A 19,478-nucleotide genomic window follows, 5' to 3' on the forward strand; every position below is an offset into this window, starting at 1 on the left:
TTTGTTTTCTTCCTTCTTTTCTTCCTTCCTTCTTTTCTTTCTTTCCTTTCTCAGACTATGTCTCAAGTGATCCCCATGAATCATATTAGGGCAATTAGAATCACTGAGGTGTGTGTGTGTGTGTGTGTGTGTGTGTGTGTGTGTGTGTGTGTGTGTGGTTCAGATGGCTGCTTATGGGCATGCCGTTTCAGCCCTGGTTTTTCAAATCTTGGCCTTTCTTGTTGTAATGTGAAATTCATTCGTTTATTCTTTATTCCAGACTCTGAAACAACAAACATCCATTTTTAATAATTACTCGGAAGCAGGTCACAGTACCTTCCATTCCTTTCCAAGTTGCCTCCTAAATTAAATCCTAAGTTAAATCCTAATGGAGCAGGACTACAAAGGGATTGAATACCAGGGCTGCAGGGAGTTCATTAAACATTAAAACGTGGTAAATTCATTAAGGATGGGAGCGTCCTTTGAACTGGTACATATTACAACTTGCCCAAGGGTCATGTGAAATGAGTTGATTCTAGTGTTGGTGGGTCAAAGGTCAGCACAGGGCCCTCCAGGTAGGGCTAAAGTCTTTCCTTCAATTAAATTAGTATGGTTTTGTGTACTCTGTCTTGGGATGAGAACTTGGGGATATGGAAAACAGGGTAAGAAGGTCAAGAAAGATGATAAAGGTAGACTGGGGTGTAGATTATTAGTAGAGCAGAGCGTGCAGGGGGCTCAGGGTTCAACCTCTAGCAATGAGGGAGGAAGGAGGGAAGGAACCTAGGATACAGTGAATCCTCCCTTTAAGAGAGCTCAAATATAAGAAAGAACTGAGGAACATACAAAAATTGCTTCTTTATTTTTAAGAACTTAAACACACGATTATAAAACTATAGGTTATTAAGTTAAAAACCCCAGTGTTTCTATTGCCTCTTGCCAACCTGCTGTTGCCATCAGTGTCATAAGCAAAGTAAAGGTTAGGCTATACATACTTGGGTGTTTTGTTTTGGATTTGGTTTTTACAATGTCATGATTATTTCATTTCTGAGCTATCTTAAAACCTTATTGTAGAACACCAGAAAAATAAAGTATAAAATGTGCACATAAATGTCACCACACAGCAATCAAAGTAATCCACAGCAATGGAATGGGTTCTCAAGGTAAGGTAATCATATTCGCCACAAAGCAAAGATTACAACAGAAACCACGGCCCCTCCCAGCAGGGCTGCTCTAAGGGGATGTCCAGACCGACTGTCAGCTGCTGGGGAACCTACATGTGGGATGGGACCTGCATATGTGCTTCTGGGAAATCTTCAAAATTAGTAATCTTCTACAGGAAACAGGATTTTGTGAATAGCTGTCCCAGTAGAAATCCTCATAAAATATCGACTACCATTTGTGCACACAGCTTTTTTTTTTCTTCTTCATTAAGTCAGACTCAGAATAGCAAATATATTTCCTCTCATATGCAGAACCTAAGCGCACAGTCCTAACAAGACATTAAATGGTATATGGTGAGAGAGAGAGTGAAAAAACAAAAAACATATTTACTCCTATCTTAAAAGTTTTACGGGTTGGGGATTTAGCTCAGTGGTAGAGCGCTTGCCTAGGAAGCGCAAGGCCCTGGGTTCGGTCCCCAGCTCCGAAAAAAAGAACCAAAAAAAAAAAAAAAAAGTTTTACTATTTGAGACAGGGTTTTAGTATGTGCCACTGGCTGACCTGGAACTCAATATATAAACCAGGCTGGACTTGAACTCAAAGACCCACCTGCCTCTGCCTGCACAGCTGGGATTAAAAGTGTGTACTAACTACAATGTCCAGTATATTTATTCTCATAAGTGAAATCTAGATTTCAATGTGTGTATGTATGTGTGCATGTGCGTTCGGAAGGAGTGGGGCTGACGTGGGACTCTGGAGGGAGGATCTGTGTGTGGGAGGATGGGGAGCCAAGTGAAGGAGTAAAAATAAGCAAGGTACAATGAGATATATTATTATGTCACAATGAACGCTGTTATTTTGTGTGCTAGCTAAAAACCCCAATAACATGTGGGGAGCAGGGGCTGTGGAAGGGTTCAGTGAACACAGGACTTGCCACTAAGTTCGACTACCTGACTTGATCTACAGAGCCCACATGGCAGGAGAGAACTACAAGTTGCCCTCTAACCTCCACTAGTGTGACTCTGAATAAACATTGAATCCTAAAAATCCCCAAAGACCAATTTCTAGGGATCTGTGGTAACTCACTTAGGAGTGTTCTAGCTGGCCTCACTGCTGCTGTGATAAAGCACTGACCAAGGGTGACAAGGGGGAGGGAAGCATATGTCAGGCTTGTAGGTTCCCTGGAGGCCGGAAACTGAAGCAAAGCCCGCAGTGGAAAAGCTGCTCACAGCACCCAGCTTTTTTTTTTTTTTTTTAATTTCCGGAGCTGGGGACCGAACCCAGGGCCTTGCGCTTCCTAGGCAAGCGCTCTACCACTGAGCTAAATCCCCAACCCCCAGCTTTTTTATTCAACCCAGAACCACCTGTCCAGGGTGGTACTGTCCAGAAGGGCGGGGCCTTCACACATCAATCCTTAATCAAGAAAATGCCACAACAGGCCTACCTACAAGCCAATCCAATGAAAGTAGTTCCTTAGGTGAGGGTCCATCTTACCAGGTAGGTCTAGTTTAAGTTGACAGACTAGCTAGTACAAGTGGTTACAGGCTAGGAAGTAACGTTCATTGATCTACACAATGAACCTCTGTAAGTGTACATGTGTCTTATCAGAGGGCACTAGCGCTGTGTCCCCTCAGTCATGGCTACCTCTCCTCCTAAACCCTGTGTGCCCTCAGTCATGGCTACCTCTCCTCCTAAACCCTGTGTGCCCTCAGTCATGGCTACCTCTCCTCCTAAACCCTGTGTCCCCTCAGTCATGGCTACCTCTCCTAAGGCCACTTGAACATATGCGCTTGCCTACTTCTTACAAGTATCATGAGGTGGCAGGAAGGGTGATGCCCAATTTTCTGGTAGGCATTATTATCCCTGAATTTGGAGATCAAAGGAGAATGAATCATAAAGTTTTTTTCTCATGTGCCAAACCAAGATTGAAAGTTTCCCTAAATTTTTACATTTGCATGTGTTGTGTCCCGTATGCATGCTGTGGGAGTTGGTCTCCTCCTTTGAACAGAAGCCCAAGGGCTGAATTCAGGCTATCGGGATTAGCAGCAAGCCCCTTTACCTACTAAGCCATCTCGCTGGCCCCTTTTGTCACCGCTCACCCCTATTTTTGGTTACTTGTGTCTGGATAATAAAGTTTAATGTTAAACTTTTTTTGCAACTAAGTTTTCATCTTTTCCTGTTTTCAAAAGTATTTTTAGTGGAAATACATGTCAAATAGCCTCATGGCTTCCTTAAGATACCAATTTTCCCATCTGTGTATTTTCTGGTCTCATGACTAAAATAGTCACATCCTTAAATAACTATCAAACACTGCCTGGGAGAACTCAGTGGGTAGACTGTTCCCCTAACACGCACGAAGGCCTAGGTTCCATTCACAGCACTCTATACTATCAGGCAGCAAGGTGCACCTGTAATCTTAGCACTCGGTGAAGACATGGGGTCAGAAATTCAAGGTTACATCCCCACCAGCTACATAGTTAACTTCATGACCAATCTGAAACATAAAAGACCCTATCTCAAAACAAAACCAAGTCAAAACAGATGCCTGATGCTATTTGACACATACATATATACTAATGTATACGCTCATAAACACAGCATGTGGTTCTGGTCAGGCGCTTGCCCAATGGTGTACACCTGGCTTGGCGAAGAAGTGTCAGATGAACATATAATAAACTTCTCCCTGGAATTCCATTCCTTCCCCAGCATCAACACTTTGAGAACTGTCTCCCCACCCCGCTCCACCCCTTTTTTCGAGTTGGTACTAATGCAGCCCAGGCTGGTCTAGAACTTACTATGTCACCTAGGATCACCTTGAATTCTCGATTCTCTTGCCTCCATGTCTCAGGTGCTGGGACTACAGCTGCACACCCAGCTTTGGAATCTAGACAGTGTCTGTCTGTCTGTCAGACGTGCTACATACCAACGGATAATTCAGTCTCCTAGTTTCTGGGAAGGCACTGGGCACTTTCCTGCTTCTCTGCTGATATTCTGGAGTCTTCCAGAAGAATCGAGTGCAATCCAAAGGTACTTTTCAGACTCACTGGCTCTCCCCCAAATACTCACTGGGCTCTTGCCATTCAGAAGGGCCTTCTGTTCCCACCAAGGTGCTGTCCCCTGCCACACCCAGCTCTGCCTGCCACACAGATAAGACAGGGTTGCCGTCTTCTCACCTCACACTGTAAGCACCCTGGGCATCAGCTTGTGGCACACAATGATGGCACTAGACCAGTGAGAGGGCTCAGTAAAGGGCTTGATGGCTGGAGTGCATGGAGAGAGCTAACTTCCAGAAGACGTCCTGACCTCCACACACTTGCTCTCACTCATACACATACACAGTAATACATGATAAATAAGAATAAGAACCCAAAATAACAAAACGACAGCATTTAGTGACCTTAAGTGGCAGGAAGCTCCTGGGTGCTGACAATGGAATCCAGAGATAAACAGAGTCAAGTGGGGGCTGTGGGTGGGGAGTACGCTTGGTTTTGATTACAGCTCTGCTGAATTATGCTGAGTCATTTAAACTCTTTCATCAGAAGGGAGAGAGTGCTTTATCTCTACCTAAGGAAAAGAGGGACTCCACGGGCTGTCTCCCCGGGGCTATGGTTACTCTCAGAGAGAAAAGGCCCCACATTTACACCCAAGTATGCAACAGCGTCAGCTCGTCACCAGACCACTGCTGCCACCAAGTAAGTGCCTTCTCTTCACAGTCAGCATCACTGTCTATGCCCGACGCTGGGACCAAATAAAAGTATTTTGTTAGGAATGCAAAGCATAAACCAATAAAAGCCACAGTGCCAGGAACGTGATGTTTTCCCCCACATTTACCAACAGGAACTGTTACAGAACATAAAATAAAATTCCACTCCACAATCCAATGGATCAGCATCAGTTTTTATAGCAAATAACCTGCTGTGAATGACAGAATTCTTGATCAGAACAAAAATTTCTCAGAGTTCAATATGATAATCGTCAAGTCAATTAGAAAGGAAAGTCACATATTCTTAAAAAACTCTCATTACAAATAGGTAGGAAAAAAATCCTTAATTTAAATGAGATAAGATTATGCTTAGTCATTAAATGTATTCTGAAAATAACATGGTTTTAGAATACAAACAGTAATTTCTTGGTAGTACCACAAACCCATGACAAAGTATTCATTCACTGATGAATGGAACTTGGTATTGCATTTCCTCCAAGCTGCAAATTTAAGACTCCCACTGTTTATCACCAATACCACCCAAACCAAAAACTTCTACAAACAAACGAACCACCAAACCAACTGTCAAGCAAAATATTTTTAATTAGTAGGCTGATCATAAATAAATCCACATAAAAGATTCAACAGAATTACAAAGTTTCATGTTTCTTTTGTGGACTCAACTCATAATATGCATTAGTCAACCTCGTCCCTCTCTGCCAGAGCTGCCGTCTGACGATGCAGCACACGTCAGCAATTCAGTCTCAGGTACATTTTACATTTCTTTACAAATGTAACACGTATGTACATATATATATATGTCTATGGTTCATGTACTGAAACTCTATGGTCTTTACAGGGAAAATGCTGAATTCATTTAATGGACATGAGTCATCCGTATTTAAGTAAATCATACAGACGAGTACTGTGGTACCGCTCGGTGCCCCTTGGCATCTCTTGTCAGAGTTCCAGCTGGGAAATGTTAACTGTGCGATGGCTTTATCTGGCTTTAGATTGTGACATGTCATTCCATGGTCCTCAGGCCTGGGCGGGCAGAAGAGCACTGCACTGCTGCTCTCCCGGAAGTTCGCAGAAACCGACTCCATCCGCATCCACTGGCGGCTGCGTCGGCCTGGTCAGCTCTGCTCTGTCTTGCTGTCTTCCCGTATCTCTGGCCTAAGCCTCAGACAGAGTGGTGTGCATCGTGTCTTCTCAGTGTCAAGTCCCCATGTGCTTCTCCGATGGACTAGCTCCTCCAGGCTGTGGAGCGCTCATCTGACGGGCTCTGTTCACCTCACTTACAAACCTGCTGCTGAACGTGAATCAGAAACTCATAGTAGGAGAGTGCGGCTTCGGTGCGGTCTTCCACCAAATGCTGGAAAAAGTCTGTTCTGGCAGGACTCTCATCTCTGAAGGGCAGAAAACAGCATTTAGCTACTGTAGATATAGATTATAGAAAAACTATGCATTGCAGACATCACTTCATGGACTTCAGGAAAATCCTGAAATGTGCTCTGAGGAGAAGCACAGGGAGGATGACGTCATAAAGAAGTTATGGAAGACTTACTTTACCACGTGAAGGACAGGGCTTAATGGTCGGCTGTCTCTGAGCCAAGTTACAAAGGATCTAGTTCTCTCTGACGGAAGTGTGTCTAGCTCTGGAAGATGTGTCTGGTAAAAGAAATATAATTAGATACACAAATACATGGCAACCCCGAGCACAGCCTCCCTCCCTCTTCAGGCTGCACTCCTTTTAGAAATGGAACAGAGCAGTGTTTAATCCCGTAAGCATGTGTGGACATACACAATTCCCACGAGCACATTCACAACGAACAGCTTTGGGGAGAAATAATTTACTGTGTCCTACACTGTGTGATTTATTTACTTAACAGCTATCCTCAACTAGCCCTCTTAAGAAGTCCTGAAAATCTTTCCCACCTCAAAGACACTGGGGTAGCAATGAATTGGGGCTTCCAGGGCTGCCAACTGCAAGCCTGCATCTGCCCCAGACCCAAGAGCAGCAGCCACATGAGTGGAACTTCAGTTGTAGAAAACAAGTGTGCTCACTGCTAGGTATATGCGTGTTTTACGTGACTACTTCTAGACAGCCCAGCAAAGCCTACACAAACTGGTATGCCACTCGTCTTAAAATTTCCTGTTTCTTCTAAGGCAACATTCAAATAGAGGCAGTCACTAAGCTCCAAATTCACCTTAAAACTGCACGTAACTTACTTGAAAAAAAATCACATTCCAAGATTTTAATTTTTCTTTGAATTTAAAAAAAAAAGATTTACTTATGGGGGGTGGGGCTGGAGAGATGGCTCAGTGACTGAGAGCACTGGCTGCTCTTCCAGGGGACCCAGGTTCAATTCCCAGCAACCACATGGTGGTTTACAACTGTCTAGCGCAGAAGCCCTACGTGATCCAACATCCTGTCCTGGTCTCTGTGGGCAGCAGGCAGACATCCACGGGCAGACACACACACAGAGGCAAAACACACACAACATAAAATAAATAAATTAACTTAAAAGGAAAAGATCCCTCCTGTGACTAACAGGAAAAAATGGATTTACTTATGTCTATGGGTGTTTCCCCTGCATGCAGGTCTGTGCACCGTGTGCCTGCAGTGTGCCCAGGCCAGGAGAGGATGAGCCCTTCGGAACTGAGTTACAGGCGGCTGTGAACTGCTGTGTGGGAGCTGTGTCAACCTGGGTCCTCTGGAAGAGTAGTGAATTTTCAGCTGAGCTATCTCTTTAGGCCCTATCTTGGAACCACTGAATTATCATATATTTAATTCATGTCAATACTTAAACTTCTTTAAATTAAGATTTTCAGTAGTGTTTTTTGTAGATCTGTTTTTGAGACAGTCTTACTGTGTAGCCCTAGATGGCCTGGAACTCACTATATAGACCAGGCTTGCACTGAGCTCACAGAGGTCTGCCTGTTTCTGCCTCTCCTGTGCTGGGATTAAAGGTCTTTCTCTACCATTACCATACCATACCATACCATTCATTCATTCATTCATTCAGGTGCTTTTTTATTTTGGGTGGCCTTAACCTCCTGATCTTCTTTCACCTAACTCTCAAATGCTGGAATTATAGGTGGACACTACCACACCTGGCTCAAGAAAGACAAAAATGAAAGAAGAAATCTCCACACTTCAATAATCCTGACACACAGAACCACACTCTGAGGGAATCATCGTCATGGTACCTGTGAGCCTAAGTCCTGGCAATCCTAATGCTTTTAAGGCTAACCTCAAGGAAACAACCCACTCTGTGCAACCTACTATGCACAACAGTGAGCTGTCCACTCTACAGGCCCCGAACCCTGCATAAATGGCTCATGAGAAAAGACCAAGCATTTCCCCTTAACTTCTGCACACACATCCCACCCCTCAGGCACCCCATCCTCCCTCTGGGAGCTTGCCTACCGGCTGTCCTTGAAGCATATTTTAATGAATCCTTTCTCTGTCCATGTACCTGACAATAAATTTACTGTCACATCAGCGCCTTCTAGACTCTGTCTCAGAGATGGTGAAAGGCCAAGTACTGTGTAACTCCATTAATATGACTTCTCAAGAACAGGTAAAATCATAACTAAAATGCAGACTGACAGTTGCCAGGGAGGACGGGTAACTGGACAGAAAGGTTTTCTTTCTTGAGAGTGATGGAAATGTTCTAAATTAGACAGTGGTGCTGGGGAGGCGGGGTAGAGTGAACCGAGGGAAGACAGAGGCCGGGAGCCTGGGAATGTCTCCTGTCAGTTGGGAGTCAAGGTAACAACACAAACCAACAAAACCTGCTGAGGAGACTAAGCTAGGCCCTGTGGCTGACTCCCACAACCCTCACGCTCCGGAGACTGAGGTGGGAGGGCTGCTGAGATCCAGGGCCAGGCTGGAGTGTACAGGGAGTTCCAGGACAGCTGAGCCACATGCAGAGATCTGCTCCCCAAAACAGCAGCAGCAACAGCAACAGCAACCCCAAAACCCCAAAACAAACCAAACAGCCCCCTCAAACAAAACACAAGAAAACAAGACAAGAGGATCACCTAAGACACCTAAGACAGATCTGATCCCCTGACAGCAGTTATTACAAGTATGGACGTCTGAGTACCGTGAGACAGGCTTAATGGCCATTCCTCTTTGGAGGTTCGAGCACACATCCCTTTGAGAGGGTCACACAAGAGGGTGGACTCCGTGTACAGACAAAACATGTCTAGGATTCTGTGACACAGAACAGCAATGAGCCTTTCACTCTGCTGGACTAAGTTTTCATCTTATTTTCTAGCGTCTGTCACCAACAACCCTACAGTCTCATGTGTAGGAGATGCTCCTTAGAAATCCTCTAAATAGCATGACTTCCACAGCTTCTAGCTAGTGTGGAGGTGCACTGCTACGCTGACCTCTAGCCCACACCTGCAGGCAAGCAGTCCTCTCCTCGCCTCGTGCTCACACTGACAACCCTGTTAAGGCCTCCTCTTGCTAAACTCCCAAATCTGTTTACACCAACCTATCCTGACGTGTGTGTGTGTGTGTGTGTGTGTGTGTGTGTGTGTGTGTGTGTGTGTGTGTGTGTGTGTGTGTGTGTGTGTGTGTGTGTGTGTGTGTGTGTGTGTGTGAGAGAGAGCGAGAGAGAGAGAGAGAAACAGAGAGGGAGACACTAAAAATCTCAGCTGTTGAGTATCTGTACCCAGCCCCCACAGCTGCTGGCTGTTTGTCCACCACTGTGAATACATCTCACAATGATCGAGCTGTACACTTCAAAACCGTAAACTAAGCCAGCTGCCACAAAACACGCATGTAATCCTAGCACACAGGGACAGAAGGACTGACAACCTGGGGACAACCTGCTTTACAGAGTGAGTCCTAAGTTAGCTGAGACTTCATAGGGAGACTCAGTTTTAAGAAGGGGGGAGGAGGAAAGAAAGGTAAACTTACAAAATGTTTATGTTAAGAACAACAACAAAAAGCCAAGACACATATATAAATAAGATAAAACTTAATAATAGTGCCAAAAATGTTGAAACAAAGTTACTTCCTCCAGGCCAACAGTCACCGTGACCATTCCAGCCCCACCACGGAGGAGAGATACCCTTGGTGTGCAGTCATGTAAAACAAAGTAGCTGAAACAATACACTGGTCTTCTGCTAACATTTCCTCAGGGAGAAGGGGACCCACACCCTCTCCTGGGTTTCATCCAGCAGTCTCTCCTGCCTGCCACCTGTCCGTAGGTACTGAAGACTGTAGGAGGCAGGTTAACTGACGGGGACTCATGGTTAAGTGTCCCGAGACTACTGTCCAAGGCAGGTGGGACTTCAAGGATACAGCGGTTTCTGAGTCACGGCTTCCGTGACCCTCATGTATGTTCCTATACGTATGCCAGATAAACTCACTGCTCACGAAACTGGCTTGAATGAACTCCTGCTTTTGTCTGCCTTCCCTGTCCTATCCCAGGTATACAGACATTTGTTTACCTCCCCAGAAAAGTAACACAACAAAATGCACTGACCATTTTCTGTGGTATTGATCCAAAATCAGGATACCCAAGCACATTCTCTATGAAATTACTGTCACAGCCTTTGCCAATCCAAATGTAGAAAACCTAAGACATAAAAAGGGGAGGGGGAAAACAACATTAAATTCCCTAAGAGGAAATCCACTACAACTCATTTGGTTATCATACACAAAAGAGGTCATTACACTGTCTCAAACATGAGATCTAGCAAACACGAAGGGAGATAGAGCATTGTGAACCCAGTTCTAAGAAACCAAAGCAGTTCTCATTGTCTTTGCTTATATTTTAAGGCTTCTTGAAATAGTTTCTTCCTCACGTAAGGCTTATTTATTTAGGGGCTGGAGAGATTGCTCAGCGGGTAAGAGCTTCTCTGCCCTTGCAGAGGACCCAGGTCTGGTGCCCAGCATCTCTATGGTGGTTCATAACTACTGTAACTCCAGCCCCAGGGACCCAGTGCTCTCTTCTTTCCAAGTACCCGGCATCCATGTGGCACATGTACACACATGCAGGCAAAATACTCATGTACATAAAATGAAAATCTTAATACTCCACGTGTGAGCACTTTGCCCATACGCATGTTTGTGTCCCTCATGTGTGCAATGTCCAGAGGCAGAGCTCCTGGAGTTACAGATGGCTGTGCACTACCTGTGGGTGCTGGGAACTGACTCTGAGCCGCTGTCTCTCCAGCCCCTTCATTTAGTTCCTGAATAGGAGCAAACTGCTTTAATATGAATGCCTGGCCCTACCTCCCATTCCCTCGTTCAACTCCCAAGTTCCTTGGTGTGCATACATATCTTGCCCACTGTACACCCCTCCCACCACTCCTGAGCAATGGTGACTTCTCTGACCCTCTAACACCAGCAGAATTACTGGCAATGGGTGTAAGTTAACTACAAGGGAAATTCTTGAGCTCCATTTGAATCTATGATTCTGACGGTTAGGTTCCTGATGGCAGGGATTTCTTTTCTGAGAGTATCTATCTCTTGATAATGTACTAATTTATGCTAACGTGCTGTCCTACTATGGAGTCTAAAGTTAACTGAGCTCCCGTGCCAGGCAGAGTCCTTGTGTCACAGCTCATCACACCCATCTGCTAGGTGATCACAGGGCCGGACCGGGTGCCTTGTCCGCCAGTCAGAGCGGAAACGTGGTTGGCAGTGATGCTTACTGAGCCACAGTCCATGAGGAAAGCACCTTCTCTGGTCAGTTTCTCTGCAGACAGTTTTTGAAGAGGTGGCTGGGGTACTACCCTGTCGTTGACATGTATGGCACCCTGGAAAGAAAAGGTAGAACTCAGTCGTAGAGCAGATCATTGCTATCAACAGACCAGAAGCAGGTCACCACCCCTACCAAATACTAACACGCGACACCCTTGAGAGTGAAGACGCTACTCAAAGGTGTTCCACTTTGAAAGGTGAACATGGAAAACGGATCCTTTGTTTCTTCACTTCCCTTCTGGGGTCAGTGTTATTAAAACTACCATAGCGGACCGCCCCTTTGTACAGCATAATACTGTGCATGGAGTAAATATTAATCCCAAAGAACACAGCTTGAGGACAAGGAAGAAAAGATACTATACAGCTGTGCATTTACTTAATTACTAGGTAACAGACCTGGTTTACCATGTAACTAATATTGTGATCAGGTCATATCACAAACTGCCAATACCTACAATATGCAAATGGAGATCACTCTGTAACTTAGCTTTGAGTCAAATACAGGACAGTCTTCTAAGAACTCCTGGCTGACAGCATCTGAACATCCTCTTGTGGATCTGAACCTGAGTCCCTATGTGAATGCTGTATCTCCATGGACAATGCATGGAAGAACTACGGGAAACACCTCGTTACATCAGACGAGACACCAAGACAGAAGTGTCAAACGCACTCACGTACACACCTCATCCGTCAGCCGGTCTATCCTGTACAAGTTGGGATGAATCATTTTCATTAGATGCACAAGTGGCTGCGACTTCATCTGGCACATGGCGTACACACGGTCGTCCAGGCGAGTGCTTGTACCTGTTCTAAATGCTTTCTGGGAGAAAGAAGACACACGACCCAAGTGAGGCATACACGGTCATAGGTGAGCAGCAAGCACATAGTCACAGGAAAAGCTCATCTTCAAGGCCACACACTTGGTTTCAAGACTCAGCTGATATTTAATAGGAGAAGTAAATTCGTTTCTTTGAATTATCCTATCCTTTTGGAAAACAGAAACATTCTGCAGGGCAATATACCACACAACACCTGCTAAGAGGATGCAACACAGGGAAGGAAGGCAGTCGGGAAGTTAGAGCTTTCCCTTAGCAGAGTCTCTTCCAGAAATACATGGGAAGGGCTGGTTTTGAGCACATAATTCAAATTGTTCATTCAAATGAAGGAAAAAAAGGCACATATTTTACAGGACTCTTGGTGCCTCTGTGTACCTCCATATCCCACACTTTCCCCTTAGTTTTCAAAAGTCTTAAACTACCAAAGTATAGAATCCTCACTAAGTACTGAAATCAACATTCAATTTCATTCAACTGAGCTTGTAAGAAACAGAGGGGGGAGGGGGGAAGAGAAACACAAACTACCTGTTTGAGAAGTGCCAGAACATAGAGAGGGAGCAGCTTCAGTGAGCTCGGTGCTGTCAGGGTGGAGCGGGGCACACTCGACACTGCAGAGCTGTAGGCAGACAGGGGATCCACCACGGCATTCACCAGGGCGTCCCTGGCATCCGACAGGCTGGATGACACTGAGCGGTCCACAGCTGCAAAGTCACCAGAAGCAAGCGCTCAGCCCTGGGCTCCAGCGAGCGCTCTCCTGCCTCCTCAGTGTGCGTCACGCACATGCGTGCACACTGAGTTCTGCTACAGAATAAAATCCTGTAGGAGGAGTGGCATGGACCAGTGCCATAATCCTGCGTCAGTTCCCAGTACTGCCCAGTGAGGTGTGGAGACCGGTATCTGTTAGCAATGCTAGTCTAATTTTGCACCAAGTTGGTAATAATGGCCGCGTTCTCTAGTGTATGTGAGAAATAGCAAGGCTGACTGCATGTTTATCCATAAAACACAACCCTCTGCCATCAGTACTTCTGAAGGCTTCTCTACTCTGAGTGTGGCTCTATAGCAGCCACACGTCAGATACAGTCGTGTCACCACAGCGGGTGCACAAGAGGGCAGTTTATCACCCCAAAGTTATTTCCCTGGGGGCTCCTTTGCTGTAGAGTTTTCTGTCCCCGTCTTGGCAATCTGTTCTCCACAAATGTCCTTTCACTGAATGTCATGTACTTAGTCACATGGACACACCTTGTGACACATCGCATATCCCTGCTCACAGCCTGGGTTGTATTTTACAGTGTGGATTGTCACAGCTACATCTTAGCTGAAGGAGATCCTGGTTTTTACAAATCACAATCCCATAATAGACTGAAACTAGGAATTATTTTTAAAATGTAAGAACAATTTAATTTATCCTGTAATAGATAAAAATGCATTGATTTTTTTGGGGGGGGGGATTTCTAAAGCTAAAAAGCTTGTTTCTAGGTTAGAAACATGCATTTCCTGTTATTTCATATGCTACTCACCCATGTTGGCCAGAAGGCAGATGGCAGCTTGCACATCCACTCCTGCATAAACATCAGCCAGTGAACTCACCACTGGCAAGCACAGTGTGTGAACTCGAATTCTCCGCTCACCTAAAGAAAACGAAGCCCATCGTCAGGCGTACATACTAGGCTAAGAAAGAGAGCAAACATCACCTCTTCACTCAGATGGATGATTTGGCCTGCAGAACAGAAAGGCTTTGTCATTAATATGCTTCTTTCTGGTTTGGTACTAGGAAAACCCAGGTCCTCACAGACACCGGGCAAGCACTATAGCTTGGGGCAACGCCCCCAGTCTAATTATCATGTTTCGAATAACATATTGCCCAGACAGGAAAGATGGCTCAGAAGACAAGAGCATGTTATTCTTTCAGAGGACCCAGGTTCAGTTCCCAGAACCCACATGGCACTCACACTGTCTGTACCTCCAGCCCCAGGGGATGAATGCTCTCTTCTTGCCTCTACAGGCACCAGGCCTGCATATAGTGCACACACATACACACAGACAAGAAATTCACACACATAAAATAAGTAAATCTTAAAAAATTCTCCAATCCTGTAAACTGTGAGCATATTTGGAACAGTAGTTTCTGGTTGGCTTTGATCTTTTTCAAAGATTTTATCTGTGATGACTCTGTCTCTCTCTCTGTCTCTCTCTGTCTCTGTCTCTCTCTCTCTCTCTCACACACACACACACACACACACACACACTTGTGTAAGTGTGCATGTGCCCACAGAGGCCAGAAGGGGGTGTTGGATCTGCTGCCAGAGACACAGACAGTTGTGCGGTGCTGGGAATGGAACTGCAGCCTCTGAGGCAGCAAGTGCTTTAACTGCTGTGCTGTCTCTTCAGTTCCTAGTTTAACTTTACTGTTGTTCTAAATTGTTCTCTGTGGGATGATGTCATTACGTAGGTGAAGGCAGGTACAAGATGGAATGAGGCCTATCAATGGACGAGAAGGAAGGATGGATGGGAGAAAAGTTTGAAGGAAGAGAAGGAGACAGGGAGGAGACTGAGAGAAGAAGCCACGGAGAGGCGGACATTAAGATTCCTCTCTGCACATTTACAGGTTGTTACGAATGTTCTTAAGGGATGGATGTGTTCAGGGCTTTGTATGATTAGGTGGGCAATTATATCTTATCAATGGGATCACAGGTTATTGTTCTGTGTGTTCTTTCTTATGGAGAACTGAGTTTGGGAGAGTGTGTGGTGGCAGAAACACTGGTCTGCCACGGAGTTGGGATATACATTTCTGGCACGGTGAAGCCTGCCTTGGGAACTGGATGGGTAGAGAGATTGTTGCTGGGCTCAGAGAGGCCATCAGCACTGTTTTGTTTTGTTTTTTTTTTCTTTTTTTTTTTTCCAGAGCTGGGGACCGAACCCAGGGCCTTGTGCTTCCCCAACCCCGCCATCAGCACTGTTATATGGAATGGAGCAGAGCGGGTGAGGGGCTTTGCTGACTGAGATGAGGATATCCACCAGATACCTTGGGGCACTGCGATGCCCGCCCTAGTGGGGATAAAAGACAGCAAATATTTTTTATAATTTTACAAGAACAATACTCAACTGAGTAAGGTGTCAAAAAGCTCACACTGTCAAGTAAGAAGAGAGGGACTTCCTAAACAACTGCACCAAGGCAAAGGTCTCTGTGCTTGCCAGAAACATGATGCTGAAAACTAAATTTTCCACAAACTACACACGGCCTGTGAAATGGCTCAGCAGGTGAAGACATTTGCTGTCGAGCCTGATGGCCTGTGTTTGAGCCCTGAGACCCTCATGAAAGGACCAGTGATGTCTGCAGTTGTCTTCTGACCTGTACACGTGTACTGTGGCGTTCCTGCCTGTAAGTGTACTACACAGAGGAAATAAGCAAACCAAAGTCCTTGTAAGTTATCTGAGGCTGAGAGATGGCTCCGTGGTTCCAGTGATTCCAGCTCTTGCAGAGGACCTGGGTTTGACTCCCGGCACCATATACTGGGCTCACGAGCATGAGTAACTCATGAGACCAGGAGGTCCAGCACCCTCTTTTGGCATCCCATGAGTCTCTGTTTGCATGTGGCACATACAAACTCACACAGGCACACAGACATATGTAATAAATCTATTTTCTAGCTGTATTATTTAAGGATTCAAATGTGAGTTAAGAAGAGAAACAAACAACACACGGCCACTTACTACAAATGCCAGTGCTGTCAGTGAACAGCACTCTGCCCCCTCTACTAATAAAGGGAAGAGGAAGGAGGACACGGCTGTCCCAGTGCTGCTAGCGTTACCTTTGCTTGATGTGTACAGCAGGGCAGTCTGGAAGCACACCAGGGAAGTGTCCGCCAGGCTTTCCTCAATTGACAACTGCACTGCAAACCCAGCATCAGGATTGATGTTGGCAAGAGACAGCAAGTCAGTGGACCGGACAAAGAAGTTCCCGTGGAAAGTGTGCATCGAAAGTCCTGAGGGAGAGAGACCCGGCATGAGACGGGCTGCGGGTAACTACAGGTGAGGCCAGACTCTGGGCGATGTTCTAACTAAGCGAACAATGTGTTCTCCAAAGGGAGCCTACATATTCAACCTATATTTATACCTAACCTCACCATCATATCCTATATGCAGGTCTAGATCAGACGTAAATACAATACACAAAACTAAAAAGCCGAGGGTTCCCATCATCAGCGAAGCGGCAGCTAAGCCTTTCCTGCTCTCCCCACTGTCACTCTCAAACAATCCACCATGTGCTTTACTCACGCTTCTCTTCAATAAACCAGAATTCTAGTTACTAAAAGGAGGTGGTCAAAGATCGCTCCGTAACTGTGTTTCAAACAGGGTTCAGCTGGATCCAACAGAAATCCCCATGCTAAACCGTCATCACCAAGGGTCTGGGGCGCTGACTGACGGACACACTTTCCCCGGGCCGTACCTTTGGTACATCTTATCCTCATAACAGCTTCAAATCCGATCTTCCTGGTGAGGTACCGTTTTAGGTCTTTCTGTAACTTCTCTGCTTGTGAAGGGTTGTGGGTGGAGTGGAACGATGGGTAGTAGAATATGCACCCTGCGGAGTACTTGGACATGCAGGCTTTAGAGAGAAGCACATCGCGTATTAGCTAGAGAAGGAAGGATAACTGACTTGTCTAACAGCAGCACAGATACCACATTATGAAAATATCTGTCACGAATAAGCCCGACACGGATAGGAACCAGATAAAGCTGTAACCTGAAGCATCCATAAAATATGGCAAACACTGAAGTTCACTGTTGCATGGCTAAGTGCTACCAAGCAGGTAGTAAGAATATTTTCTTCATGTACAGGGCTTTAGACTGGTGACTGTCATAGACATTACCTACATTACCTACAGGCATGATCCACATGCCTGTCTCCCCCTAAGAATGCTTCCGGTAGAGCTTTAATCACGTTAGAAATCTTTAAGTTGGTAATGCAATGACATCGTCTTACCCAGAGAAGCGAGGTCAGAATACTGTGAACTTAGCAGGAACAAATCCACTGCGGTCTGCTGTCCTGAGCAATCTAAAGCAAGTTTCTTATAAAAGTCGGTGGCAGGGCCGAGATGGTGCACCACCTAAGCCAACAAGTCAGAGAGGAAGAGCCTCTGGTTATACACGTAGCATATGTCTCTCTGATAACAAGGCATATAACTTTATTCCATCATATAACAATATATACAGTAGAATATGGGCCCAGATTTCTAAGAGTAATAAAACCTAGTGTTTACTTTAAAAAAAAAAGCGTTGCAGCAAGGAACAATGTATGGGTCAGACCCAACTCTTTGGAAACTGAGGCAGAAGTAAGGCTGAATGTTCAAACCCAGCCTGGAGAACGAGAATCTCCCCACCTTCACCCCTAGAGGGAAAAATTAATTTCAAGGCACACTGCTGAGATATTTTATATAAGCTGAATGATTAATTCTCACCACACACATCCCATTAAGATTCCGTTCTTTATCTTTCACAGATGAGAACACTGAGCCAATACTGATGACATCAGACTGGTCAGAAAGCTAGGTCCAGAGTGAGTGCTGAGCATTACAATGCCCTGTTACTCAGCGTGGTGAGGAAGGTTGAACGCTTTCCCTCCCAGCCCCTACCGTGGCCTGAGTGTGACATTCACTAACTTACAAACTTGGAGATCACAATGAAAAGGGCCAAGGTTAACAGTCTATGTGAGGGAAGACAAATTAAACTGGTTTGTGTGTTAACTAAACATTAATGCCAGGATAGTGAGACTACCACTGGCTTATATTTTTCTGTGCCATCTAAGTCTCACGCGTGATTAGTATTCCCCCTACAGTCTAAAGTTTGCTCATAAGCATGTTAAATTAGAATAGCTTAACTACATTTTTCACTTGTTTCATAGAAATGACACTGGGGGCAGAGGATCAAGCCACAGCTTGATCTTTAAATAGTCATCCCATCTTTGACAAGACACTACTTTCAAGGATTAGGGTATGTTTCTAAACATTAAAAAAAACTACTTTATCTTGCGAGTGTGTGGATGTGAGCGCACAGCACATGTGGCACCATGAGCTGCAGGGCTGCTGCGCTGACCCTGTAGCACCACACCCAACGCTTTATCTGACACATGCGCACGGCCAGAGCCGTCTCCTCAGACCAAACTTATGGCTTGCTAACTGAGTCAAGCATACACCTAACCCGCAAATAAAGGCAGTGTGGCTTCAACTCTTACTGTTTATCACTGCTGTTGATGTAACGAAGAAGAGATGAGTGGGAAGAAAACACCGGGGTCATGACCAGACACTCAACACACCATACCTTGGTGCTCGACCTCTGATTCGGATCTTCTCTGGACTGCAGAAGTCCTGCCCCCAAGGAAGGTAACTGTGTCTGAAACACAGACACTCGTCCGCCCGTGGGAGACATTAGTTTGAAGGCAGCCTGAAGTGCAGGTCCAAGAGCACTGTGCGTTTCTCTGGTATTGATGAACATATTTGGTAATGCGTTCAGTAAGTCTTTTATAAGCTGAGGAAAGAGGGAAGGTTGAATTACTGAGAAGGCAAGATGGTTTTCTTCTCTAAAACACTGCAGGATAAAGCAGGGCAGCTGCACCTCTGGACTGTGGAGGACTCACTAGATACCCTCCTACAGTGTCTAACAGCCCTGCACCATAAACAAAGGTTATCATGGGAACTGCTGATGGAGTAAGTGCATTGCTACTTTGAAAAAACAAATTAATCTCACCTCTTTACTTTCATACAGATTCACAAGCAGACTATCCGGTGTGGGCAAGAAAACATCTGCAGGGACAAAAGCACTCCATCAGCACACAGTCAAGAGAACATTATAAAGTAGCAAGTTTTGGTTCTGCAAAGACACTTGCCATGCATATTGGAATGCTCCATATATGCATCATATATGCACATCCAACACACACACACACACACATGTAAAAAGTCAGAACCCAGCATTTCCCAGATATACCAAGTCACGCTCTCCACGACAAGATGGAACTTAGAGTAGACCCCACTCGAGAGTCCACAGCTCCAGACTTCCCGGCACATGCTTA

The 19,478-nt window shown here is 45.3% G+C and overlaps 1 protein-coding gene across 11 annotated transcripts in view; it reads right to left on the reverse strand.

Moving 5' to 3' along the window:
- Positions 1–5,013: 5,013 nt before the first annotated feature.
- Sec24b (SEC24 homolog B, COPII component) overlaps positions 5,014–19,478 on the reverse strand; it is a 71,316-nt gene continuing 56,851 nt past the window's right edge. For 6 of the 11 annotated variants that reach the window (XM_087620717.1, XM_087620709.1, XM_087620701.1 and 3 more), the window contains 12 exons: positions 19,154–19,209; positions 18,728–18,934; positions 17,394–17,517; positions 16,857–17,015; positions 16,219–16,392; positions 13,927–14,037; positions 12,935–13,110; positions 12,256–12,393; positions 11,525–11,629; positions 10,351–10,443; positions 6,408–6,511; positions 5,424–6,249 (listed from right to left, as the gene is read on the reverse strand). In XM_087620717.1, the coding sequence (XP_087476843.1) occupies positions 6,135–6,249; positions 6,408–6,511; positions 10,351–10,443; positions 11,525–11,629; positions 12,256–12,393; positions 12,935–13,110; positions 13,927–14,037; positions 16,219–16,392; positions 16,857–17,015; positions 17,394–17,517; positions 18,728–18,934; positions 19,154–19,209 (1,562 nt within the window). In that variant the 3' untranslated portion in view covers positions 5,424–6,134. 11 annotated transcript variants of the gene reach the window in all.

The sequence above is a fragment of the Rattus norvegicus genome, chromosome 2 (assembly GCF_021556685.1).
Source record: "Rattus norvegicus strain SHRSP/BbbUtx chromosome 2, alternate assembly SHRSP_T2T, whole genome shotgun sequence".
NCBI lineage: Eukaryota > Metazoa > Chordata > Mammalia > Rodentia > Muridae > Rattus > Rattus norvegicus.